The sequence below is a fragment of the Lampetra fluviatilis genome, chromosome 4 (genome assembly GCF_964198595.1).
Source record: "Lampetra fluviatilis chromosome 4, kcLamFluv1.1, whole genome shotgun sequence".
Classification (NCBI taxonomy): Eukaryota; Metazoa; Chordata; class Hyperoartia; order Petromyzontiformes; family Petromyzontidae; genus Lampetra; species Lampetra fluviatilis.
The window spans coordinates 31,038,930-31,066,476 of record NC_136278.1 but is presented as its reverse complement, the minus strand read 5'-3'; the positions used below and the strand labels follow the sequence as shown (position 1 = coordinate 31,066,476).

At 52.6% G+C, this 27,547-nt stretch overlaps 1 protein-coding gene across 1 annotated transcript; it reads left to right on the top strand.

The window, feature by feature from the left end:
• Positions 1–724: 724 nt before the first annotated feature.
• On the top strand, positions 725–26,088 carry LOC144931749 (uncharacterized). The gene is made up of 10 exons (XM_078855994.1): positions 725–903; positions 11,689–11,739; positions 12,293–12,424; positions 16,981–17,085; positions 19,091–19,339; positions 20,154–20,431; positions 21,419–21,541; positions 21,720–21,809; positions 23,088–23,391; positions 23,858–26,088. The coding sequence occupies exons 1-10, from the start codon at positions 897–899 to the stop codon at positions 24,553–24,555; spliced, it is 2,037 nt and encodes a 678-aa protein (XP_078712120.1). The 5' UTR covers positions 725–896; the 3' UTR covers positions 24,556–26,088.
• The last annotated feature ends 1,459 nt before the right edge of the window (positions 26,089–27,547 follow it).

Genomic DNA, 27,547 nt, shown 5'->3' with positions numbered 1-27,547 from the left:
CCGACTGTAAGGGCGGGCACAAGCCGGCGTGAGTAGGTTAAACGTTGAGTTTTATAAGGGCACCACGGGGTGACCAGCCCCTCCCCACCCAGCCCCACCCCTCCCACCCTCCCCACCCAGCCCCTCCCCACCCTCCCCTCTCTCTGGGTGGAGAGAGGCTGGGTAGGGAGGGTGGGGAGGGGATGGGTGGGGAGGGGCTGGTCACCCAGTGGTGCCCTTATAAAACTCAATGTTTAACCTACTCACGCCGGCTTGTGCCCGCCCTCACAGTCGGGCATATTTGCGGAATACACCACGCCGCCGTTGACCCTGGCCATTGCCCGAGCAACCCAACGTTCCTACCAGCTCCCTCCGCAGGAATGTATTTTTATTGTCTTTGCATTTTATGTCGGTGTACAATATTTTAATACCCCCCCCCCCCCCTGAGTGGATGTGCTATCACATTTCAAATAAATACGGTTAATAAATAAACGTGATTCTGATGTTCGCTGTCACTGGTTGGGATGGCACGTGGGAGGGTGGCGGGGCGAGGTGGCAACGCGTGGGGACTTGCCACCAGAGGGCGACCTCGAGCAGCGGGCCCGGACCCCACCGCGTGTCTCGACGGCCCCGGGGGGCTCCCAACAAACACCCGGGGAAGTGAGTGGGTGGGTGGGTGAGTAGTGGGGTGGGGGGGGGCTAAATAAATAATTAACGAGAGGGTGGTGGGTGGGTGGGGGGAGTTGTTACGGAGAGAAAGGAAAGAAGGTGGAGACACTCTGCCGATTTGCTTCGGCCGGCGTGGGGTGCTTAGGGGGTGCTGGTGGTGGTGGTGCTGGTGGTCGTGGTTTGCGTTCGGCTTGGGATGCTGTCTGGATCGCAGGGCGAGCTCTGAGTCGCCGAGGGCAAGCACAGCCATGCAAGGTGAAGTACGACTCGGGGCAATCAGCACGTCTACGCGAGTTTTCACATCGCCACCCTTTACGCACGCACACACACGCGCGCTTCCACACCGCGTATAGACAGAGATCACTCGGGGGTGTTGGTCTTCACGACCTGTTGGTGAAAAGTGCTGTTAGCGAGCTGCACCTTGTAGACGGGGTGGTGTGTGGACGAACGCCACGCACGTTCGCCACCGAACGCTGCCCGTGACCGGGATTCGAACGGCGTCCGCTGGGTTCAGTGGCGCAGTGGTCAGCGCTAACCACTGCGCCACCGCTCCCCACGATCACACACGCGAGCCGTATGTATGCAGGTCTTGCACACACACACACACAGTGGTGTGTGTGGGTGTGGGTGCACACACAGACACAGTGGTGTGTGTGTGTGCACACACACGTAGGGTGCAATATGCACATGGTCCGAGTTTCACGCGCACAAACTCACAGGAACGTGTGCATGAACGCGACTACGTACACATGCACACACACGCGCGCAGGTCACTGCACACGTGTACACAACACGCACACGTGTGCACAACATACATGTTGTGTTGTATTGCTCGGACAATCTGTACGTGCGGCAAACCGATAACCGGTTCCCCCCCCCTTGTTCTCCAAACCAGTTACCGGTAATGCAAGAAAAGCTGATTTTAACACCGCTCATGGATCACGCACAACACACACAACAACACACAACAACAACACACACAATACACACAACAACACACACAACAATAACACAACAACAACACACAAACTCGACGTCAGCTTGTATGAAAGTGTAGCAATGCACTTTATTAAAAGCCTTTACTACTCAACAGGCTCTGTACGTGTGCACGTGTGTAGCCGCCCCACCACCCCCTGGTCAACAGCACTCGGCTGAAGGCTACCCCCACCCCTCCCCTAGGTCGACTCAGCCTCAAATGAGTACCTGGCGCGGTGTGTAAAGCTTCGCCACTTTGGGGAGACAAAGGCGGCCGGGCCGGGGTGCTGGCCACCTCACCCCAATGCCGCGTGTCGTGCCGGCCTTCCATAGGCTACTGCACTCGCGAACAGCACTTGCCCCCAAAAGTCCGCTAAGGCTACACGGGGGATCTTTGTCTTGTTGGGTAATCGTTGGCACTCATAGGCACAACGTTGTTCTTGCATGATTCAAGTCACTCGTAAGAAACAACAACAGATCACACAATTGAACAAAAAACAAGTTACCCCGTTTCACGTGTCGTGTGATTCATGCTTTAGTTATTTTGGGGTTAGATCGTTCCGGTAAACAGAATGTGTTCGTTTTGTTGCACTAGAAAGCGTTCACCAGCCGACAGAGCCGATCAAAGCAAGTCGCCACGTGTGGGCACACACTCCGGTCGATTTGGGGGGTTGAAGCAAATCCGGAGGACGAACGTCGACATTTCAAAGCGAATTTTGAGAAAGAGTGGACAAATAAGAGCAGTGTTTTACCCTTTCTGGCAATGAAACGGGTGAGATGTTTAGACGTTCAAACAGCAAATAATTTATTTTGCAAGGAATAAAGTTCTGCATTAACCACACACAGTACCTGTGGTGAACACGCAAACACACATGCTCTGATAATTTTATATGGATCGATTACGTGTGACCAATGCAGACTTTGTCTTATTTTTTTAACACTTTGATACAGGCAAAAAAAAATGTGCCATGATAAAGTTTGACAAGTTTGTACGACAGACCCAACTTGTTTTGTTTGGCTGTGTCGGGTGGTGAACGGTTTATAGTTTTTTTTTTAAAGAAGATATTATAGACTCCATGATCTTCCCCAGAATAAACGAATGATGGGATCGTAATATTTGGTCGTGAAAGCTTACGCGTGAAAGCTTTAAGCTCGCGCGTATGATGTTCGCGATAGGCTCAGGAGGGATTTTTTCACCATCGGAATCTTTGCTTCGTCTGCCGGAGGAATCCGACGAGCTACGGAGCCGCTCATTTTCGCAGCTGTCCCCAATGTGGGCGAGTCGTGGTGCGCAAAGCCACGACGAGAGAGAGATAGGGCTTCATGGGAGAGACATGGAGAGAGGATTTCGTGGTGTCCACCACACACACACACTGTGGGGAGCGGTGGTGTAGCGGTTAACGCGCTCACGGCCAACACCGGTGACGATTATCTGAACAAGTCCTGGGCCTCCCCTAGGTCGACTCAGCCTCAAATTCGTATCTGGTGCGGTGTGTAAACTTCGCCACTGGGGAGACAAAGGCGGTCGGGCGTGGTGCCGGTCACCCACCCCCCTCGTGTACCGTTCCGGCTTTCATAGGTGCTCGCTAACAGCACTTGCCCCTAGAGTCTGTTAAGGCTATACAAGGGATCTTTGTCTTTTGTGGTGAACACATGTGGAACACACGTGCGCGTTACGCGCATCGCGTAGAATGCTTGGCGATGATGTCAGCGCTTGCACGTTGTGTGTGTGTGTGTCCACGTGCATGTTTGTATGTACGTATGTACGTTGAACTTCTTTCGCACCGTACGTAGCCAATCGTGTTTATTTAGGCCCATCGTGTACGCGCAAAGGCCCGTGTTTTGTCAGTCCAATCCACTGCTGGATGAGGGCCTCCCCCGCACCCAGCGAGCCATCGAGGGATATTTTAGTTGACCATATACTTCACCACGTTTAGATGGTCAGTGTGGTGGTGGTGTGGGGGTGAATGCAGTACTGTACAACAATGTTTTTGTTGCACCGTCCTCTGCTACCCAAAATGCCTTTTGCACAAGGCGGCCACCCACCCAGGCTCTTTTCCCTGCTTAGCTTGCGAGATCTGATGAGATGAGGCGCATCCTGGATGGTCTGCTCATAGTCACTGTAATACTATTACTGTCATGTATGTTGTCTGTACGTTGAACTTCTTTCGCGCCGTACGTAGCGAGCCGAGCTAATCGGAGGTGCGGGGGAAGGACAACAAACTTTAACACACACAAAACAGTTCTAAAGAAATTAGTTTGACTCAGCAGTGCATTTAGGACACAGTGGTCGGGGATTGCTGGCTGTGTATTTATCCAGGATAAAAAGCCTCCCCGAGTCTCAATGCTCTGTGAGCAGGAGGGTCCTGCAACATTGGAATTGTTTGGCCACATCCCAGTGAATGGGTGGTTCGTTCGGCCTTGAGTGTGGGAGGAAGCGGGAGAGCGCAGAGGGGATGAACAGTCGAGGACAGCTCGGATGGATTCAAGAATGCACGACCCTTCTGCTGCCCGCTGGCCATATCGTTCGTCCGCACACGCTATTGCATATCGACCGTTATGTGTATATTCAAGCGTTTAAATTGTGTTATGCGATGGCACGTGTACGCATAACGTATGCTATCTGTGTGCGAATCGTACATATGCGTGCGTGTGCACTGCGCGTGCAATGTTGATGAACAATAACCAAAAATATCCCCCCATAAAGCCTTTAACAGGCTGTTGGGGCATGTGCTGTTAGCGAGCACCTATTGAGGCCGGCATGGCCACGCCTGGCCACCTTTGTCTCCCCCAGCGCAGATGTTTACACACCGCACCAGGGTATTCATTTAAGGCTGAGTCGACCCAGGGGAGGCCCGAGACCAGTTCGGATATTCGTCACCGGTGTTGGCCGTGAGCGGGAATCGAATTTGGGTCGCCGGGTTCATAGCGCAGCGTAGCGCTAACCGCTCCACAACCGATAATGCACACTCCTACATACATTGACAGTGTAAGTTTACACAAAGCAAATTATGTTTACACATTACGAGAGGAATTAAAAACTCTGACTTTGTGAGTGAATGCGGACCCCTAACATCAGCACACTATTTATTATACAACGCGGTATCCTGTTTGTGTAATTAGGACAAGCAGCTGTTTCAATATCACAAATGTAACTGATAAACACTTGGCAACATTATTTCCGCACATTTTTTTTGTTACAAACCTACATTTTTTTTTTGCACGACAGCAAAATTGTAGCAAGCTCGAATTGATGACCAGGGTTCCATTTTCGTCAAATGAAAAACTTCAACCGCAAGCGACTCAATCGGGGACGCCTGCAAACACCCAGGTTCAAGCATCGCCTCCCTCCCTACTGGCAGCAAAGTCATTGCACCCCCACAGGTCACTCTTGCAAATGAGGTTCATCCTGGTCTCTTGAGGTCTCACATGGTTAAGCAAAATACTACTTCTAATGAATGGAGATGGAGCGATGACATCGGCTCATGCTGCGGGGTTCTTGACGCACCGCTGCATTCGCAGAACTGTTCGAGATGACGACGGCTCGGGTAGATCATGGCCGATGACGATCACGACAATGATTGGCGCAAGGAAGCGCTGCAAATGCAGAGAGCGCGTTCGGAGAAGCGGTCGCTGTGCATCAGCGCGCGGGCGTCATTGTAAACACAACCTCGTGCGGCGTCACGTGGCCGGAGTGAGTCGGGCACTGGGCACATTCTCAAACGTCGGCACGTGGCGACGCACATCGCTCGGACGCTCCCAGCACCCTCCAAATGAGTCCTCTCCCACCCGCCCCCTCTCTTCCTCCGCGGGACCGGGTGGCGCAAACGCGTTTAGGTTCGTGGCACCGGGAGAAGCTGGGGAGCCGCGGTGGCTAGGAGATGTTAACTCCCTCGCCTGGTATGCAGGAGAGGTGGTGGGTTCAATGCCGACAACTGACGTCTGTGTATTTGGAGTCTGCGTGTCTCTCTTCTCGCGGTCGCCAGGATTTTTCTCCGGGTCCTCGGGGTTTTCCCCTCCACGTTTAGACTCAACATCACGCGTTTAGAGTATTTGGATACTTACTTACTCCTTGGTTCTTTCGATACCAAAGAGTATGGATCCCTCCACTCACGAAAACTTCAAATCTAGAATATTTGGATGTTGTAAATTTCGACGTAATGAGTAAAGCCAATTCGTTGAGTTATCATTTGTGATAACCGCGTCGCTTCTGAACAAGAGCTGTATAGCTCAGAGGGCCTTCTTACCGGGCAAAATAAAAAAAAATAGTTTACAGAGTTTTGTTTTGAAATCTGCACCGCTCAAGCAGAGCGACAGAAATGGAGAGCTGGAGGAATGGAGCGCTGCCTTGTTGACAGCGTGACCCCTGGGCAACGGCTCAGTGGGGGGTGGGGGGGTGCTGGCTGGACATGCCATGTGGTGTGCATTCTTTTTTTTCCTCTTTAAATTTTAAGGCAAGGGCGGCGGGCGGGAGTTTCCGGATCACTGAGATTTTGTTAAAACTCCCAAAACCCTGTGGGGGATTGGTCCCAGTTTGGCCGGGAAGATGGCAGTGCTAAAAGTGGGTAAATTAACCCCAGGCCACGAGGTAGGCAGCACTGCCAAGTGGGCTCACGGACCCATCCGTTTTCTCCGGATACGGAGAGTTTCCTCGTTCTTAAGAGAGGAATTGGCCTAACAACGTCGTGGTGGCAGGGCCCTGCTGAGCACGAGCGTTTTACACTCGGCGACCCCTTCACGGGCAGCTGCGCCGTGGGGATTGTGGGGCCTCCCCGTGGCACCCAGAGGCGGATATCGAAGCCTCCCAAGGTGGGGTGTGGGGGAGGTGGGCAGAGGAGGAGGGGGTCATCACCCCCCCCCCCCCACCAGCTCCTTAGATCTTCTTGGTTCTTTCGGTAAAGTCACGTAGAATGGAAAGAATAAATAATAATAAAGTAATTTTATTTCATTATGTTGTATTTTTATTATTTTATTATTTCCATTCTACGTTACTTTACTGAAAGAACCAAGAAGATGAATCCCTGCAGTCACGAAAGCTTTAAATCGAAACTCCTTAGATCCCACAACTGACCGGGAGCAGCAGCAGCAGCAGCAGCCGTCGTGTGTGGCCAGAGAGAGATGATTTCTCCATCGGCGGCCACAAACAAACACGCCACGGCTGAAGTAGCCGGCCCTGGAGCGCTCGGCCCGCGCTGGAGGTGGTGCCACCCCGTGCACGCGGACTTCTCGCCCCGGTCCCTGAGAGCCTTGCTTCTGCGAACGCACGTGCACATCCTGGAATGAGGAATGCATTTTTCTTGGCGCCACGGAGACAGTGACAAGAACCATGTGCACAGCGCGAGAGTTGGATGGGGAGGACGGAAAGAACCCTGTAGCGATACGAATGCCCGCTGTTTACCGAAGGAAGCCTTACATTTGAGTCTCAAGACTCGTTTGCTTTCGAGGGGAGGTCCTGCTACATTGAGGTATTTGGCCAATTCCATTAATGAGCGTCTGGCTTTACGTGGGAGGAAACCGGAGTAGCTGGGGAGAGTCACGCGCGCGAGCCGGGAACAATGTTCCAAGTTCCGCACAGATTGAAACATTCCACTCGCTGTGTGAGCATCTTCTTGGCCACCGCGCAGTGGAAGCCTCGGCGCTATCCCTCTGGTTCTAGATTTGAAGCTTTCGTGACTGCAAGGATTCATACTCTTAGGTTTCTTCGGTAAAGTCACGTAGGTAAAAAATAAAATTAAAATTAATAAAAGTGAAATAAAAAAAATACAAAATCACGATGTTTCGGAGGCCAACACAAGCTTCCGTCTTCAGGTGGAACCGTCACAGCACGATTGCTGTATCAAGTCGTGTTTTTATTTTTTTTATTTTACTTTTATTAATTTTAATTTTATTTCTTACCTACGGGACTTTACCGAAAAAACCTAAGAGTATGTATCCGTCTGGTCCCCAAGGAGTCGCGTGCAATCCAGGGGCCACCTTTGCTTACTTAGCTTTGGGTGCAGCTGGGATGGTTTGATCGTGAGAGTCGTGCAAAAAAGGAATAATAGGTCGGGAACATTATCATTCATTGAGTCATAGATTAATAAGCTCGTTACGCGTGCATTTCAAGAATCGATGATTTCTGATTCGCGTCTATTGCATGTGGTTCATGGATACTGGCCATGTAACGATGCAGTCATTAGTAAAATATAATGAATTCCTTCGCTCACTATACTTTCAGCTGGTTGTGCTGTGAGAATCGATGATGTTCAATGCGTATGTGGAGAATATAAATAACAAAATAAACGTTTTTTTACAAATCCCATCAGCCACACGACCATCTGGGAGCACTCATTTCAGCAGATTTGGGTTCAACGTTTCAAACTCTGGACCGGTTGTTGTCATCCATTGTCTCATCGTCTGGGTCAGACTTGCTTGAACTAATTCTGCAGGTGAAGTGCTAGATGTTTATAGGCAAGGGCCCTCTCGATTAAACATTGGTCCTAGTTTGTTACGTAAATTTAACCGGGATCAATGATTCGAATCGGTAACTTTAGATTGTCGACAGATCGGCGCTTGCTTAACAACCCTGCTCCGATCGCCCAGTGTGCTGCTTGTGTTGGCCAGCCCAGCGGAGCTCGGGCACATCCAAGTGACCTCATTCTTTGTCCATAAACCTCGCAGCACTGGGGACTCGTTTGAGTTCCTGCCGATCTGTGGGAGGAGGAGGAGGAGGTAGGAGGAGGAGATGTGGCCGTGGGGAGGTATGGGAATGAGGTGGGTGGGAGGAGAACTTCACGGGTTGGTTCCCCCTGCCTAGGGGCCCCTTGCTGGCAACGGTGGATTAAAAATTCCCAGTCGATGGGACGGCACTCCGTGGTGTCTCTTAGCTACGCACAGCCGGTCCGTCCCGACGACGACGACGAGGAGGTGGAGGAGGTGGAATGCGTTCCGTGGTTCACGCTCCGCGCACCGATGCGCGCGCGTGCGTGCACACGTGCCCTCCGTCAAAGGAACGATTCGCCGTCGCGAAAAATAGAAACGGGAATCGGCTGTGACGGCTGGCGCGTGGGGTTTGTGTAATGGCCCGAGAGAAGAGGCGGATTGCGTGGGAAGTGCGTGTGTGTAATGTTATTATTGTTCATAATATGTTAATGATAATTTTACAAAGCGCCTCCCGCATTGAAATATCTCCAAGCGCGCCGTAAGTAACTACGCACAAGTCTAGATACAATCCAATCGGAAATACTGTAAAAGCTCGTAACAATAGTCATAATACTGACAACTACACTCGCAATAGAGACAGAATGCAGACAAACTATGACAAAAGCTCGTAACAATGGATAGCAACCCAGTATTGGTAAAGTCCAATCAAACTACAGGAACAGCCAAAGAATAACAAAGAGGTTTTCACGCCAGAAGTGGTTCCGCTCCAATTCGCACGGTTGGCTCCGCACGACGTGCAGGAAGTTCCACGTGGCCACACACGTCAACGTCACAATTGCCGACCATAGGTCAGGATTAGCGTTCGACGTTCCGCGAGGAATCTGTGCAAGGAGTCACTCAAGGCTATGAAGTGGACTCTCCTACCGGCTGGGCGCTTGGCTCGCCACGCGCCCTCCGCACGTCCAGCAAGGCGGGCGGCCGCGTCCCCTGCCCGGCTGCTGTTTTATCGACGGGAGCAGACGAGGTGCACGTGGGGACACGGTGACGGCCTGCCAAGGCCTACCCCCTCCTGCCCGCCACCCACCCCCCCTCCATCTGTGCGCCTTGCAAAAGCAGAGCTGCTGCTGCTGCGTCAGCATTTCAATAGCGTCATCATTGTTGTTTTTGAACGGGGGGTGGGGGGGAATGCACGTGAGATGTTTTCACCCCACGAAATAAACAGCGCGACATTGTCCATGAACAGAGATGAATAGAGAGGCGTGTGGCTGGGGACAGCCTCCACCCCCCCTGCTTCCCAGCGTTGTTGAAGTCACGGCGTGGCGACTTTCTTCCCAGACGCCTGCCGCTCGCTCTGTGCTGCGGGGTCTTCACTCACGCCGCTCGCAACTTTTATCGGCACCGTCAATCTCGCGTCCCTCTCCGCCCCACCCCCCACCCCAAGCATAATTCTACTCCTCGCTCCGTTCATACGAATTAAACAAAAAAATACACATCACGGAGACAATATCACTCTTCGCGTTGTGTCGGGCCGTCCAATCGTTTTGCGCCAGCGTCATGGACCCCACGTTGTCGTTATCGCACGTGTCCTCAACTCCGGGTGGTATACTCTTAGTTTTTTCGGAAGAGTCACCATGTAGGTAAAAAAATGAAATTAAAATTAATAAAAATAAAATAATAAAAAATCACGACGTTTCGGAGGCAACACAAGTCTCCGTCATCAGGTGGGACCGTCACAGCCAGATTTGCTGTATCAAGTGAGGCAGGGATTCCAAGATGCAAGTTTGTTAAATACAAGTTAAGGGGGAGGAGAGAGGGGGGGGAGCTTATCCGGGTGGTATACTTAGCTGTAATTCACAGCCGCGGGTGGGTGAGGGCCACCCCACGCTGTGTTGATCGTGGGGGGCTTGGGAGGGAGGGAGATTTGATTGTGCCATACTTCACCACGCTGGTCAATGCGGGTTGGTGAAGGTGACGGGGGTCTGCCATCGGTTGGGGGAGATCAGATCGCACTCGCCACTGATGTCGCCCCACAGTCGGGAATTCTGAATTCAAGTTGCCAAGTTCATAGCAGAAGTGCGCTAACCACTGTGCCACCATTCCCCCCTCCAACAAAACACTTATGTAGGGTACATACACGTTTATTACGGAGCATATTTAAAACTCCACACGGGATATGGGTCCCAGACGGTACGCTAATCGTTGATAAGATTTTAAGGTAAAAAAAAAGTTCATTAAATAAATTGTCTTTAATTGTATGTTTGTTTGTTTTATTGTTGTCGTTGTTGTAGCTCGGGTGGAGGAGGGGTGGTGGTGTGGTCCTCGCCCAATCCTGGCAGAGCCTGGCTCCAAAACTCAACAAGCATAATAAACAAAGCGGCTCACGCGTTCAAGTGAAGGGTGGATTAATCGCATCTCAGCGGTGTTTGTAGTTGCCATCGTGAGCCACTGTCGGGTACACCATGGCTCTCCCACCACCTCAAGCTGTCTGGCCGTCTTGCCGTGCCTTAGCAGGGTCAACGTTCACCATTCGAGCGAGTGCTTGACACAGATTTCGAGAGCGTTGGTTTGCCACCGATCCGCGGATTTCACCGATTGACGTCCATTCTCCCGTCGCGAGCTTAACGTAAAGGGGCCGTCCATAAATGACGTCACGCGATTTTGGAGATTTTTGACCCCCCCCTCGTCACACGGCGTCACAAAGAGTCAGACCCCCCCTCAAATATGACGTCACAAAGCTCTGCCCCCCCCCCCCCAAAACCATATTTCCATTATGGAAATAAAACATGCTTCAAATCGCTTTAAATTATCGTCATTGTAGTGCGTATTTAATATGGCGCTGCACTCTGATGTTGTAGGAGTGTTGATACAACGAGCGTGCTGTGACGGTTCCACCTGAAGACGGAGGCTTGTGTTGCCTCCGAAACGTCGTGATTTTTATTTAATTTTTATTTTACTTTTATGAATTTTAATTAAAAAAATTTTTACCTACGTGACCTTACCGATAAAACCCAAGAATATGACGAAGGCCTCTTTGAGTTTGACCGCAGCGTTGTTGGGTGGAGGGGCAAAAATAGATGACCTCGGAAGCCGAGAGGTCACCGTGCATTGTGGTCCGTGAGCGGCGTGAGCGGTTCACTGACGAGGCCCTGCACAATGGCATGTCGGATGCGTTCAAGTTGACGAAGCACACGCGCATTGAATGGCGCGCGCGCGATGGACCAATTATTTTTAATTCACGCAAACTGTATGCAAGCGATGTGCTCATGTTACGTTTGTGTTGATGGAGCGTAAAAACCCGGGCGTGAGAGAGATGGACGAGAGAGGAAAATGAGCCGAGTCTTGAATTTGAATCGCCACGCCGATGGGGTATGGGCGCTCTCTAATGGGATTTTTTCTCCCCCGCGCGCGTGTGTGCGCTTGCAGATGACGTGGGCGAAGGGGAAGAGATGCAAACCTATCCCTGGAAACACCTGGGTGAGTGGACTTCCCGCAGAGCGTTTATACTGAATCGGCGGCATAGCCATCGAGTGTGCAGGCGGTGCGACTGCACGGGGCACCACGAAGATGGGGGGGGGGGGGGGAGGAAGTAGGGGGGTAATTGGGCAGGGGGCCCCGCTTATAAAAACTATTACAACTAATTTTACTTTACCAGGTAAGGCCCACTGAGCTATATAGCTCTTTTTTTAGAAGCGACCTGGCCACAAATGATAGCTCAACGAAGTTGGAGGGAAAAACCGGAAGACCCGGAGAAAAATCCACACGACAACGGGGAGACGGAACTTGCAAACTCCAAATATACAGCAGCAGGTGTCAGGGTCGGGATTGGACCCACGACCTCCTGCACACCAGGCAAGGGGCTTCACATTTCGCCACAGTGCTGAGATGTTAACTACCTCGCCAATTCGCAACCATTCACTCACTCACGCTCTCTCACCACACTCTCCCGCTCACACTCGCTCACCACACGCTCACACTCGCTCACCACACTCTCCCGCTCACACTCGCTCACCACACGCTCCTCTCTCAGATGCTGCTGCAGAGACGCGAGCCTCGGGCTGCCCTGGCTGCCGATCCCAGAAGCTGCTGCGAGCCTCCATCTCCGCCCTCTACCCGGTGGCCGCTGCCCTGGCGGTGGCCGTCGCCGCCCTCGCCTGTATCGGTACGGGCGGCGCCGATGCCACGCTCCACCATCTGCTGCTGTGCATGAAGGCCGTCCCACGTCGCCGCCGACGACGCCTCGCGCTCTCGCGGTGCCGTCACCTCGCTCGCCGTCGATCTCGTCGGGGGCGGACAGTGAACGCGCAACGTTGGGCAAACTTTGCCACGTGTTTGGAACCGTTGGGCCAAGTTGGCTCAATGTTCCATGTTTGCTGGGGTGGTGGGTGGGGGGTGCTGGGGAGGGGGAGTGACCCAGGGCCAGTTCTGGTATCACTCGCGACCGATATTCTGTAACGATGGAAGAGACAACACCGATGGAAAAGGCCGAGGATTCATCTCTCTCTCTCTCTCTGTCGAGTGGGGGGCGTGGGGGGTCTCGGAGTGCCGTGCGTCGAGAGCAACTCCGAGCCACTGGGAGCCTTTAGCCAAACTTGGTGGAATGTAGCCGTAAAACTTTGGCGCAGATACCCCCTCCATAGGCTGAGGCTGACAGAGAAATTAAATATTTTTGTGTTTGTTTAATAATCTGCGTGGGGAGCACGTGGGTGTGTTTTACATTCACCGTTGAACTTGCGCGTTTTTGCGCTTCCACGTCTGCGGCTCCCGCGCGTTCACCAAACAACCCCGCACCTCGCCAGCGTGGTGAAGTGCGGTCAAATAAGCGCCCCCATCCCATGATCCCGCCGCACGCCGTGGGTAGGGGGCCGTCTCCCAGCAATGCATCGACAAATGGCCGTACGTTGCGCACAAAGACAAAGATCCCCCGTATAGCCTTAACAGAATGTAGGGGCAAGTGCTGTTAGCGAGCACCTTTAAAGGCCGGCACGGCAAACGAGGGGGTGGGTGGCCAGCACCACGCGCGGCCGCCTTTGTCTTCCTAGTGGCTACGTCTACTACACACCACACCAGGTACTTATTTGAGGCTGAGCCGATCTAGGGCAGGCCCAGGACCGGTTCAGGTAATCGTCACCGGTGTTGGCCTTAAGCGGGAATCGAACCCGGGTCGCCAGGTTCATAGCGCAGCGTGCTAACCACTGCACCACCGCTCGCGCTCGTGCGTGTGTGTGTACGTGGTTTGCGTTAATATTTTAACGGTGTTTACGTTAAGATTTTAATCATTTTAATCATAAGCGGCTAGGAAGCATTACGCGAGGTTTATATAGATATATAGAACAACAAAAATGCAGTGAGTGGAGGTGAATTGAGTGGCGAGGACTGAGACGGAATGAATATGCGCTTAGCTCGGACCTGATAATCGGTTCAGGGGACAGTCAATTATTTTGGAGCGGTTGAGTCTTCCAGAGATGCGGTTAGCGATAGGGAGGGGATCAGGGATGCGTCCTGAACCATCTCCTCTGATAGCTGTAATCATAACAGAGCGGCCCGCTGTACCGGTGGGGGTAGCCCCCCCCCCACTCCCCTGGGGGTTTATGTCCTGGGGTTTATTTACTTTCATCTCTGATAACCTCTTCTGCTGTTGCACACACGTCTCATTTACAGCGCTCCTCTCTCTTAACAACCCCGCCCTCCCCTCCACAGATACGAATATGTAAGAGAGTTTTAAAAAAGTCGGTTAGACATCTGTTTTCAATTTGGCAAGAGAATCTCTCATCGCCGATTCTCACACAGGCGCAGAGGTCCATCTCTCGACGCGTCGGCACCTCCACCCAGTTCGTGGATACGGAGCCAGAGAGAGCGCCGCCCGAGGCTGCAGCGGTGTTCACGTCAATACTAATAACAGGGCGTGTGTTTCTACTGTTGGGAACCATTCTAGGGCAGCGGTCCACAACCTGTTTGGCACCAGGGACCCGTTTCGTGGAAGACAATTTTTTCACGGACCGGGGGGAGGGGGGGGTCATCATTGGGTCTTTCCCTCTTTTCAAAGAAGCTCTCCAGCGACGTTTGTTTTTTGACTCATTTTGGCTACTAGGGGTTAGAGCTTGTGGGTTTACTGTGACTGTGACCAGTGCGCAGTGCGGGATGGAGGCGCGGATGGAAGTGGTCAATCATAAAACAATGGGGGCGGGTTCCACGCGCGGACTCACCGCTCTCACCTCCTGCTGCTGTTGCTGTGCGGCCCGGTTCCTAACAGGCCACGGACCGGTAGCGGTCCGTGGCCCGGGGGCTGGGGACCCCTGTTCTGCGGCATCCCGGGGGGTGATAGGTGAGTGGAGTTCCCTAGTGCGGGCGTCCTTAAGAGGATTATTGCACAATTAACCAACGAGCTATTTGATGGTTGTGATCGAAAGAGCAGCGCAAGTAGAATGTGTGACGGCAAGCGGCATCGGAAAAAACGGTTCGGTACAGGCACAGGTCATCCGTACGCGACGAAAACACGTGCGACTCGAAAAGGACGGAGCAAAAGGTGTGGCAGCAGAGAGGCTCAAGGAAGAAGTCAGAGATGCAAGTAATCATTTAATACTTTAATAATAATAAATTACACTTAGCGCGTTTCAACCAGAGGTCACACGACGCTGCACAGAGCTAAAAGCGAGCAAATAAATAACAATTATAAAACCTAACATAAGCACGCACGCTCACGATTTAACCACGGGTACAAATACCCCCCCTCCCCCACACACTCCCAAAGCACAGAACCAAATGAATCAGGAGAAACGGCCTTTTAGTAAAAAAAAATGTCTTAAGGTGGGATTTCAATAAACCGAGGAACTCAGCAGATCGAATATTCAATGGAAGTGAATTCCACAGCTTGGGCGGGGGGGGGGGCTCTGGAAGAGGCCCGGCGGGTCACCCATTGAACGGAAGTAAGCTCCGTGCTTTGGTTTAACTTTGCGAACGCCGAGATTCGAAGGATGCCTTCAAGCTGCGAGCTTCGGGCAATAACACTGAACCCCTCTGCGTGTCGTAAAGGCGTCTTAGTCTGGCTGCGGGCATTTCCCTCCCTCCATCCCCCAAAGAAGTTTGCTTTGCATCATTGAGACCTCCTTTGCCAGTAGCAAAATATAATAATGGGGTTTTTACCCTTTTATCTGGCACAAAACTGACACCCGTAAAAAGGTGTCAGTTTTTTTTGTGCCAGATAAAAGGGTAATTAAAACTACTATTATTATTATTAAAGTTTGCTTTGGCCCGTTAATGTTAAAGGTAAATTATCCACGGTTAGGGGCCGTCCATAAATGACGTCACGCACCTGGGGGGGGGGTCAGACATTTGTGACGATGTGTGACGAGGGGGGGGGGGTTGAGAAATGTGACGTCATATCAAAATGCGCAACTTTAAATAAATATAGACAACACGTTCTACTTAATTAAATAGACTTTTAAATAAATGTTTTCTCCTACAACATCAGAGTGCAGCGCCACATTAAATACGCACTACAATGACAATAGTTTAAAGTGATTTGAAGCATGTTTTATTTTTTGGTTGGGGGGGGGGCAGAGCTTCGTGACGTCATATTTGAGGGGGGGTTTGACTTTTTGTGACGCCGTGTGACGAGGGGGGGGGGGCGGTCAAAAATCGTCGAAAATCGCGTGACGTCATTTATGGACAGGCCCCTTACGGATACACGTGGCTTTGATTGGTGGAACGAGTCCAACGGTTTGACGCACCCGGGATAATGAAGGCGCATCCACCACGTACATGGAATGCGCCCGTTTGGTTTCAGTTCGTTTGACTTTGCGGTGTTTTAAAAAAAACAAAGCGTTTCGTTCCTCGTCAGGCAAAGAGAATTGAAAAAAACCGTACGGAACATTTTGCCTGTATCGTAGTCCTTATTGGTTGATGGTTTTGTTGTTTTGATTTAAAGCTTTCGTGACTGCAGGGATTCATATTATTGGTTCTTTCGGTAAAGTCACGTAGAAGGGAAATAATAAAATATTGTTTTATATTTTTATTGTTTTATTATTTTATTATTTCCCTTCTACGTGACTTTACCGAAAGAACCAAGAATATATAAGCGTTGTTGTTGTTGCTGCAAAAAGTAGTAAAAAAGCCACTTTATCATATCAGCAATGAGCGATATGTCGCAAAGGCCTGTGTTGTTGCAGTAATTGACCTCCCGTGTGGTGACTGCTCTTGTCGACGTCCTCAGCTACACAGAGAATGTATAAAAACATAAATATATAGACTAGCTTTACTACAGGATTCTTGCCTTGGATTAATACACGGTCTATGCGGAGGATGGGGGGGGGGGGGGCGTGACGTCAGAAGGCACACTGCGTGACGCTGCCGCATGCGGGTGACATCACAGATGTGACGTCACCGCTCACTTGCCGTGCAAAATATATCCATTATTGCGCCCCCCCCCCCCCCCAAAAATACAAAAGTCTATTTTTATACTTTTTGCATTGTGTACAGTCTGGAACCTACCCACATGCCAAATTTAAAGTTTGTTGCATGTCGGGAAGTATGCTAAACATTTCGAACAGACACACATAATCACACATTTCCCTTTTATATATATAGATGTACCACTGCTATATGTGGCCAGGCATCACCATGCCACGCAACACAGTGCTTCGACTCGCAAGCAGCACTTGCCCCAACAGCCTGCGGAAGGCTACATGGGGAACTTTTGTCTTTGCGCGCGGGTTGCAGTGCTGCGCAGGGCTGACGGCGCCGCCACCGTCTTGCAGGCGGCGCGGGACGAGTCGAGGGGGCGGCTGGAGGGAGTGGAGCTGAGCCTCGGTCAACTTGGAGCAGGTGCAGAGCTGTCCCCTCGTGGCGTTCTAGATTTGAGGCTTTCGTGACTGCAAGGATTCATACTCTTAGTTCTTTCGGTAAAGTCACGTGGGTAAAAAAATGAAATTAAAATAAATAAAAATAAGAAATAAAAATCACGACGTTTCGGAGGCAACACAAGTCTCCGTCATCAGGTGGGACCGTCACAGCCAGATTTGCGTGCCAAAGCGCCGAGAGCTGCCCCTGATGATCGCTCGCACCCCCCCCCAACTCCCCCGTGCGTCGCTTTCAGACGCGCTAGCGCAGAGCGACGTTCCCGACGGTGTGTGAGCGCACGTTCTGAACAGCGCGCAACGTGCGCGGATGGAGCAAACCGTCGGCAGTTCCCGAAGAAATGCATTGCGTCTTCTTGGTTCTTTCGGTAAAGTCACTTAGAAGGGAAATAATAAAATAATGCAAATAAAACATAATAAAATACAATTCTCACTGAGAATCGTATTTTATTATGTTTCATTTTTATTCTCACTGAGAATTGTATTTTATTATGTTTTATTTTTATTATTTTATTATTTCCCTTCGACGTGACTTGACCGAAAGAACCAAGAAGACGAATCCCTGCAGTCACGAAAGCTTTAAATCGAAATGCATTGTGGCCCTCTTGTTAGAGGTCACCATCGAAGTGCATTTTGAGTGAGATGTGACCCGGCTGACAGCGGCAGCAGCATCAGCATTGCACAGACAACAGACAGACATTATTAGGACTCGTCAATGCGGCGCAGTCGCCAATGTTCGCTCCTGCAAAGTCTGCTTCTGGGAACCACGCATGGATGCGGCAATACTCCCTGCTTAAGTAGCCGCTCGCCGTTGGTTTAGCCGCTCGCCGATGCCATTGGTGAAGACCGAATGCCATAGCCACGACGCCAGGTCCCGTGGCTCCACCAGCGCGTTGGGAGGCGAGGTTTTGGTGGGGGTCACACCGAGGGTTTGTCAAACTCGTGCACCCCTGCCAGGGTGCGTTAAAATCCAAAGAACGCTCGGTAACATTCGCATTGACACGATAGACGGTTATTTTCTTCGACAGCGTGCTGCCGGATTAACACCTCGAGACAACGCGAGTGCAATATGTGTTCACGATGTTAAGAATGTGGAGCAGCGTCACCGTCGTTCACGCAAATTGCTTCTCTCGCAATCGCCGAGGGACCACGGACGCAGCCGGGCGGTGCGATCTCACCCCCCCCCCCCCCGTTCTCCGGTTTCTTCCTAGAGCTAAAAGCCCGCGGTGCGATTGGCGATGGCACAAACGTCCCAATGTAGCAGGACCCTCTGGAATAATCATAATAATACTTTCATTTTATATAGCAGCGTCATTCAGGCCAACAGCATCCCACAACGCCGCGCAGTAATGATACATTAGGAGCAAAATCCCATTTAAGCGGTTGGCTACGTACGGCGGGAAAGACGGCCAACACACACGCATACACACACCGAGCATATGAAAACCCTACGACTGCCCAGCACCAAAACAAAAAGCACAAAGACATCAAAAGAAGAACCGAGTCAATCAGGCGACAACAAGGGAAGGGTCTATATCGTTACTCAGTGTTGCTACCCCGAGTAAAAATATAACATCTATTAAATTATCATATAGAAGGGAAATAATAAAATAATAAAATGTAAACATAATAAAATAATTCTCACGACGTTTCGGCCACAACGCAAGCAGCCTTCCTCAGGTGAAGAACAGGTGTGTCGGAAAGACAGCTGTTCTTCACCTGAGGATGGCTGCTTGCGTTGTGGCCGAAACGTCGTGAGAATTGTATTTTGGTATGTTTTTATTATTATTATTTTATTATTTCCCTTCTACGTGACTTTACCAAAAGAACCATGAAGACGAATCCCTGCAGTCACGAAAGCTTTAAATCGAAATTTTCATTATCACAATTCATATTCGTGAGCGCGATGCGATTAATTTCTCACGCGACGTCGTGTCCCCCCCCCACCCCCCCTGGCCCGCGTTCACCCCCAGGCTGGGACACGGGGGCAGAGATCTCGGACGTGCGTGCCCAGCTGGGCGTCGTGACGCGCCACCTGCGCCGCTACAAGCTGGCGGCGAGGGAGCGCGCCGAGCAGCACGACAGCTTGGACCGTCTGGTGAAGCTGAGCACCGCGCTCGCCTCCTCGGTGGACGACGCCAGCGCCTCGGTGCGGGTGCTGCACGCCGCCGCGCTCCGCGCCGCCGTCAACGCCTCGCGGACCGACCCCACGCTCGCGCAAAGTACGATTGCGCCGCGCGGTGTCCGCTTGCAGAGAGATGTTGATTGCTTCGCCTGGTACGCAGGAGGCCGTGGGTTAGTTCCCGACCCCCTGACGCCTCCTGTATATTTGGAGTTGGTGGTGTCTCTCTCTCTCCCTGCGTTCGTGTGGATTTTTCTCCGGGTCCTCCAGATTTTCCCTCCCCATTTCGAAACGTCTGAGAGAGGACCGTGTGGTGAGCGAGTGTGTGCGAGCGTGGTGGTGAGATGGCGAGATGTTAACTACTTTGCCTGGTGTGTAGGAAGTCGTCGGTTAGATCCCGACCCTGACGCCTGCTGCAACATTTGGAGTTTGCGTGTTCTCCCAGTGGACGCGTGGATTTTTGTTGTTGTTGTTGTTGTTGTCTACGCACGGTGCGAAAGAAGTACAACATACATACATATGTTGCTCCACATCTAGAATAAACACGCGCTGCCTGCTATATATTTCCACACGATAAGCCACTTCCTTGACCTATCATTTGTGGCCAGGTCGCTTCTGAAAAAGAGCGATATAGCAGCTCGGTGGGGCCTTCTTATCTGGTAAAAATTAAATAGTTGAAAGTTTAGTTCCACCACGATCGCTCGCGTTCTGCTGGATCTGGCTTAGAATCTAGGATGGCAAGAGCAGCAGCCGGAGCTTGAACCCAGTAGGGGGATCGGCTCTCTCGAGTCGGCGGGCGCGGTGACATCGTTGTGACCCTTTGACCCCCGGAGCGGCGGTTTCCAAGACGGCCACGGACCTTGTCGCGACGCGCCTCGCTCCCCCCTTCCTGTGTCTGCCCCGTGGGCCGTGAGGGGTGGAGGTGTCGCTGCGCAGCGCCGTGCGGGAGGAGCTCGAGCCGGCGGTGGACGAGGAGGCGCGTGGAGCGCGCGCCCTGGAGGCGCGGCTGGCGCTGTGGCTGGCCGGCCCGCGCGCCTTCCTGGCCGAGACGCTGCAGCGCGGCGAGCACCGGGCCACGACGCTGGGCCTGGCGCTGGACGCGACGCTGCAGCACGCGGAGCGCTTCGGCGGGGAGGAGGAGGAGCGGCTGCTGCGCGAGGGGATCGACCAGCTGGGCCGAGCCGCCGCGCAGGTCGTGAGAGCGAGCGAGCGCGTGAAGGAGCGGGCGATTTACACCTCCCCCCCCCCACTTCGCCCCCCACAATATTGTCACATCAGCCTTTCGGTGAACTCAGTAAATGTGAATGTTGCCAATTGTCATGTCCGGTCTTCCTCAGTACACCGCCGTCTCCCGTAACGTTGCTAAATTAACGCAGTCTGCGTACTTTTTTTTCTCTCATGGATCGTCCGATAACAACTTTATACATAGAGGACCACAGAGCTTTGTGGGGGAATTTGGCACCCGCTCGTCTGTGGTTCCTCTTGGCGACTGTGAGTCGTCCCCTCTCCCTCTCTCTCTACGAGAGCGAGCGAATTGCTGCCCGGTGAAGCTTTGCAAATTTCATGTTTTTATTTTATTAATATTATTATCATCTTCATTCAGAATAGTTTCTTCCACCTCGTCGTAGCCGCTCACGCCGAGGTCTCTGGCAGAGAGTCGTGTTCATCTTCACGATTCAAGATCCTTCCTCCACTAGCAAACCAAAAAAAAGACGCAAAATTAACGCTGGCCGAAGAGCAATACGGTCCGGGCCCTCGACTGAACGTATGTCTGTCTGTACGCCATGTTGATCTTCTTTCGCACCTTAATGTAACCAACCGTGCTTATCAGAGGTGCGGGGGAAGGACAATCAATTAAACACAAAGGCCATGCCGGTGGTGGCCGAACGTTCGATGTTCACTCGGCAGGCGCCGGACTACGTAGAAGGTCGGGTTTGGCCGGGGTGGCCATTACGGTCCTTTGCCTAGGGGCCCATCTCAGGGGTCTGCAACCAAAATAACAAGAAGAGACATTTATGTCGAATTCGATAAAAATGTACGTTGCGAATGGACGTCGTGTGTGCGAGGTGAACGTTGTTTGAGTTGAACGTCGTGTGAACGGACGTCGTCTGAACGTACGTTGTGCCAATTCACGAACGCGTTTCCCCGCGGTGGTGAAACGCGGCCGGTGGCGCTGCAGGCGTCGGCGAGCGCCAGGGAGCACATCGCCGAGCTCCAAGCGGCCGCGGCCGAGATGCTGGAGCTGACGGAGCGCGCGGTCAACTTGTCGGCGGCCGTGAGCGCGCAGGACGATGCGCTGCAGGTGAGGCTCGTGACCTACGTGCCAGGGGAGTCGATCGGCACGCTCGCCATACTTGCAATGGATCGACGATTTGCGGGTCCGCGGTGCGGTGCGATCGGTGACTTTGGTGGGATCGTGCGTGCGGTCGGAGGGGGTGCCCTAAAGGAATGGTCACGGATTACATTCCTCGTGTGCGCAGGACTTGGCAGAGCAGCTACGCTACGTGGAGAAGCAGATGGAAGTGAAGACGGAGAGCGTCCACTCGCGCCTGGAGATTCAGGACTTGGAGGTGAGTGAGGTCAACCACCTAGCTGGGGCCGTGGCAAAGCCTCTCGCCTGGGGGGTCGGCAACCTGCGGCTCCGGATCTGCATGCGGTGGATCGTTAAGGAACTGCACGGTGGTGTTATTCAAATATTTTTTTTACCGAATTCGAAAAAAAATGTATCTACTTGTTATTTCGGTTGCCGATCCCCAGTCTCATCGGTCCACCCGCCCCACCGCCGACGACGTGGTGAATCGCTCAGATTTGGGCTCGCGATTCTGTCAAAAAATAAATCGTGTAATTTCCTTTGTCTCTTTCGATTTAAAGCTTTCGTGACTGCAGGGATTCATCTTCTTGGTTCTTTCGGTAAAGTCACGTAGAAGGGAGATAATAAAATAATAAAAATAAACATAATAAAATACAATTCTAACGACGTTTCGGCCACAACGCAAGCAGCCGTCCTCAGGTAAAGAACAGGTCTGTCGGAAAGACAGCGTCTGAATGAGCACCACCAAGCTTGGCAGCGTATATTTAAGATAGGTTAAAGGGGGAAGGGCGCCTTGACAAATTTGATATTTGGAATTTGGAATTGAATATGCAAATTCCTTTGTCAAGGCGCCCTTCCCCCTTTAACCTAGCTTAAATATACGCTGCCAAGCTTGGTAATGCTCATTCAGATGCTGTCTTTCCGACAGACCTGTTCTTCACCTGAGGACGGCTGCTTGCGTTGTGGCCGAAACGTCGTGAGAATTGTATTTTATAATGTTTTATTTTTATTATTTTATTATTTTCCTTCTACGTTCCTTTGTCTCGCTCGTATTGTCTCTCTTACTTGTACTGTCCGTCTGGAGGTTGGTGCCGTGCTGCTTGGCAATCGCACGCTCGCTGCATGAAGGGAATAGAGGAGCTGCGTGAACTTCGCAGTAAAATTGGATTCGGTTTGCACCCAGCGGGCAACTCCACTCGATCCCGTAAATCGGATCGCGCGAGTGAAATGCGTGTCGTACATGTACGTATGTACGTTGAACTTCTTTCGCACCGTACGTAGCCAACCTTGCTAATCGGAGGTGCAGAGAAAGGACACATATACAAACATACACATGATAAACCCAATTAATGCTCAGCTGTAATTGTCAGGCTCCTTGCCCTCGTCCGCGATTCCATTACCGCGGAACTGACCGTGCACGGGCGAATGTTATTCAAAGGCAACGCGCGGAGGTGACGCTACCGCCCCCCGTCTCTCTCTCTTTCCCTCCCGAATGCGCTCGCGTCACCCCCTCCAAACGCGCGCACGCGCACGCCAGGTGCAGAACGTGCGCATCAGCATGAACGGCACGGAGCAGCACCTCGCCAGCCTGGCGCTGTACCTGAGCGAGGTGGTGAGCGGCGCTTCCGAACCGTCGGGCGTCACGTGGGCCGACATGGCGCGCATCTCCCACTCCGCCACCCTGGTGGGCTTCAACCTGCGGGTGATGCGGGCGCGCCAGATCCTGCTGTCCGACCGGCTGCACATGGAGGCGTCCAATTTGTCGGCGGCGATGAGTGAGCTGAGGCTGCTGGACCAGGACAAGGAGGTCATCGCGCACGGCATCACAGTCACCGTGCAAGGTCAGAGGTCGGCGCTTTCGGATGCGCTTCTGCGGCCGTCTGGAACGCTCTTCCTGCCGGTATTAGGAATCCACCGGAGCTGTGCACTTTTGCATCATCTCGATTGACAAACTCACTTCTTGAGAAGTGAGTTTTGTGTTTAGCTCCTTGACCTTCCCCCTCACAGTTGCCTACGTACGGTGTGAAAGAAGCTCTCCATACATAGGTCGATCCATCGATCTTAAATTCTAGAACAAGAAAAAAAAATGCCGCCTTTCCCACGTTTTGTCTTTCGACGTGTAAGTCAAAGTTTTTTCATTCAATATCTGCTGTACATTAGACTCGTTAGATGATAATATTAGATGATAACAATAGTACCAGATCAGTCTCGCACACATCTGTCCGCACACACCGTCTGCACGTAGACATAACGTGGATACGACTGTAATTGTGGGCGTGCATTTCTCCTCTCTCTCTCTCCACCAAGGCTTGCCAGGGCCCCATGGCGAGGTTGGGGACACGGGCCCCTCGGGGGCATTAGGCCACCAGGGCCAGAAGGGCGACGTCGGAGACCTGGGCGCCGCAGGACGCCCTGGGCAGAGAGGCGTCTCGGGATTGCCTGGCCACGAGGGGGTGCAGGGCCTGACAGGCCCGAGAGGAACCCCCGGCAAAAGGGGCGAGAAGGGGGACCCGGGAATTGTCGGCTTCGTGGGGCCTGACGGACCCAAGGGGCTCAAGGGAGAGGAGGGTCTCTTTGGCGATCCGGGCCCACCCGGCCCGGCCGGCATTCACGGCCCCGAGGGTCCCCCGGGCTTTGTCGGGCCGCCGGGCCCCGCGGGAGAGATGGGAAGGCTCGGCCAGAAGGGCGACGTGGGCCCTCCCGGCATAGCCGGCCCTCTCGGTGCGCCGGGCTGGCCCGGCCCGCCCGGCGACCCGGGGCCCTCCGAGCCGGAATTTGAAGACGCGTCGGAAACCGCCGAGGACGTGTGGGATGGCACCGACTCTCTGCCAGGGACGGTTGGCCCCGATTTGCCGGCAACGACGGCGACGGTGGCACGGGCCTACGATCAGAGCCCGTCTGGCGGCGAGGAGGCGTCTGCTCCGACGCCGGAACCGCTCGCGACCCCGCCGGAACCGCTCGCGACCCCGCCGGAGGAGGCCTCGATGGTCGGCGACACGCCCTAGCGGCGTGCAGCGCGTCGGCACGGCGGACCCTCGCGAGCTGCCACCGCCACCACCCACGGTCCGCGTCGCCGCATTTGGCGGTTTTCTCCGTTCGAACGGCGCATTCGCCCGATGATCGGTAAATACGTCCGCCGTGTGACGTAGGGAGTGCCGATTTGCATTAGAACGGAGACGTTGCTGTGCGCGTGAATGCGCATGCCGCACGCGTGTGTACCCAACGTGAGCTGGAGAGCTCCCGTGTGCGTGTGTGTGCGTGCGCGCAAGCCGTTCGCTACGAAGTGACGTGTTTTGCCACCGTGGCGCTTGTGCCAGGCTGAGTGCGGTTCGAGAAAGTCGCGCGACGTGTCGAAAGCTCCCTGGGACAGGAGGTCACGGAGAGAGACCCAAGCGTTGTGGGTCAACATCCCGGGATGACCGACGGCTGGATGGCACCACCTGTGGTCGCCACTGTTACGCTTCGCGCGGGATGCTCACATGCATTCGCGCGAGGTCCTATGTGACATGCGATGTGTTGCCAACCGTCGGGAATTTGCAGCGTGTAACGACTTACTTTCAACACGGCCGATTGGCAAATGTGATGAGGTTTATAATCGAGGTTTTTTGGGTTAGAACGCGCAAATATATAAATGTGTCGTTAAACCCGCCACCACCCTACACAGCCAATTACCAATTCGTTACTAGTACAGCACTAGTGTATAGTTTAGTGTATAGTAGTGTATAGCGTAGTGTATAGTGTAGTGTATAGTTGTGTAGTGTATAGTGTAGTGTAGTGTGTAGTGTATAGTGTAGTGTATAGTGTAGTGTATAGTGTAGTAGTGTATAGTAGTGTAGTGTATAGTGTAGTGTACAGTGTAGTGTATAGTGTAGTGTACTAGTACAGCACACCGCTGTGTTGGAGAGCCAAGCCACAACATTTACAATCTGAGTACGACGCGTTTATATATTTACGCGATCTAACCTGCATTGTGGATGATAATGTTCGCGAAAGCCTCCTGCGTGTGAAAGTGGTAAGGTTTATAGTTGGTGGGTCACCGACATTGGCAATCGGAGGAAACCTTCCCGAGAGGAGGGTAGCACGCATGCCGATTGGTCAATTTGTTCCTGACGTGTCGAGCCATTTAGATTTTTGTTTATCTTTTGGGGACGAATTCTGTGGCGCACACCCGTTCCTGACACAGGCCGGGCTTAGAATAAGACAATGAATGATTATTCGTGCGACCGTGCAGATATTTTTTTACCCTATGTACACACGTTTCTCAATAGCTTAGTTATTTACGTATTGCAAAACAAATTATATAAGTTATATACATAAAAATGATATACGTGTGTGTATATTTATGAGATGTTATCCTTCAGAGTGCGGTTCGCGTGCACTTTATTTGCGGTCACTTTGGCAGCTGCCGCCCCTCTCAATTGCTCCCCGCTCGGGAAATCGGTGTGCGCTTCGATAATTATTACGGCTCATATCAGTTCCTAGGATCAAGATGTACATGTATATAATAATAATAATAAAAACACAATTTATAATGCACACATACTTCGCGCATCGGAGGCAGTGTTCGATCGAGAATTGGAATGGCGCGGAACTAGAGCTCAAAATTCTCTCGTACGCCAGGATGAACAGGCGAGGGCCTGGGCAGGCCAGGGCCTTGGCAGGCGAAGGCCTTGAGCTGCTGCTTGAAGGTGGACGATTGGATGATGCTGCTGCTGCTGCTGCGTGTGTGTGTGTGTGCAGTGGGTCAGAGTTCAAGATTGCTGTCGGTGCAGCTACGGTGAAACGCTGCTAAGCCAGTTTTCTGGGCACGATGAGCAGATCCTTAGATCCGCTCTGTAGGACGCGGTGCTTTGCTGTGGTCAGTTGAGTGACAAGGTTGGAGAGGTCCGTGGCGAGACTTGGAGAGAACCAGAGAGGGTTTGGTGGCACAGTGTAGCGTTCCTGGGCTCTCTCCTTGAGTCGATGGGGAGCCAGTGCAAGGTTTTTAGCGTGGCCGTAAAAGCCGTATGGCCGTGCATTGACGCCGATGACAGCTGTAGTTTGCCGAGGTGTTTTCTTGAAATGCGAGTAAGGTCGGCGTTGCACTAATGAAGACGAAAGCCGACAAGTGCTGTGGGCCGGAGAGTTTCTGTAGTGGCCGGAGCGAACATTGGGCCGACGTGCCACGAGGCACATCGAGTCGATCCCTGTGTCGAACCACGGTCCCGAATGTTAGACGGTCGGTCGGTTCGCCCGGGGGTGGGGGGGGGCATTCGCTACAGCCGTAGCGTTTGGGGTCGTTCACGCCTGGGATCTTTCCCAGAACGCTCTTGCCAACTGCTTCGATGTTGAAAAGAGGGTTCTGTGCTTTGTATTTTTTACAAGTTTTTTTTTTTGCCATCCCTTGTAGAAAGAGGACGTTCACGATGCAGATATTATTGTTGTTGGCACGGGGTGGTTCTCACGGGACCTGGGGGTTTTTTCCCTCTTTCCGTGAATCGCGGCCGTTTACTTTGTTTTGTTTCCCCGTTGGCCTCCCACGCATCGCGTCTGGTGCCGATCTAAACCCACGATGCTCCACCCACGATGCTCCACCCACGATGCTCCACCCACGATGCTCCACCCACGATGCTCAACCCACGATGCTCCACCCACGATGCTCAACCCACGATGCTCCACCCACGATGTTCAACCCAAAGATGCTCCACCCACGATGCTCCACCCACGATGCTCCACCCACGATGCTCCACCCACGATGCTCCACCCACACACTGGCACATGCAGCAGCCACAATGCAATTCGGACGAGAATCAGAATGTGTATTTATACCGGGGGAATCCGATGAGCCATCAAGTTATTTTTCACAGACAGCCAGTAAATTGTCAAGAGTGACCGGGAGAAGACGGCCTCTTTTGGCTGCCACGGTCACCCAGCGCACGCCGCCGTAGGCGTCACGGTGCTCTCACGCTTGGACGTGCGGTGGGGGGTGACGTGCGGGGGGTAGTCGCACATCTTCCA

Coding starts and splice junctions, on each gene's coding strand:
- LOC144931749 (XM_078855994.1), top strand. Junction 12,425..16,980: donor CGCCGCCCTCGCCTGTATCG/GTACGGGCGGCG, acceptor CGCGGGTTGCAG/TGCTGCGCAGGGCTGACGGC. Junction 21,810..23,087: donor TGGAGATTCAGGACTTGGAG/GTGAGTGAGGTC, acceptor CGCGCACGCCAG/GTGCAGAACGTGCGCATCAG.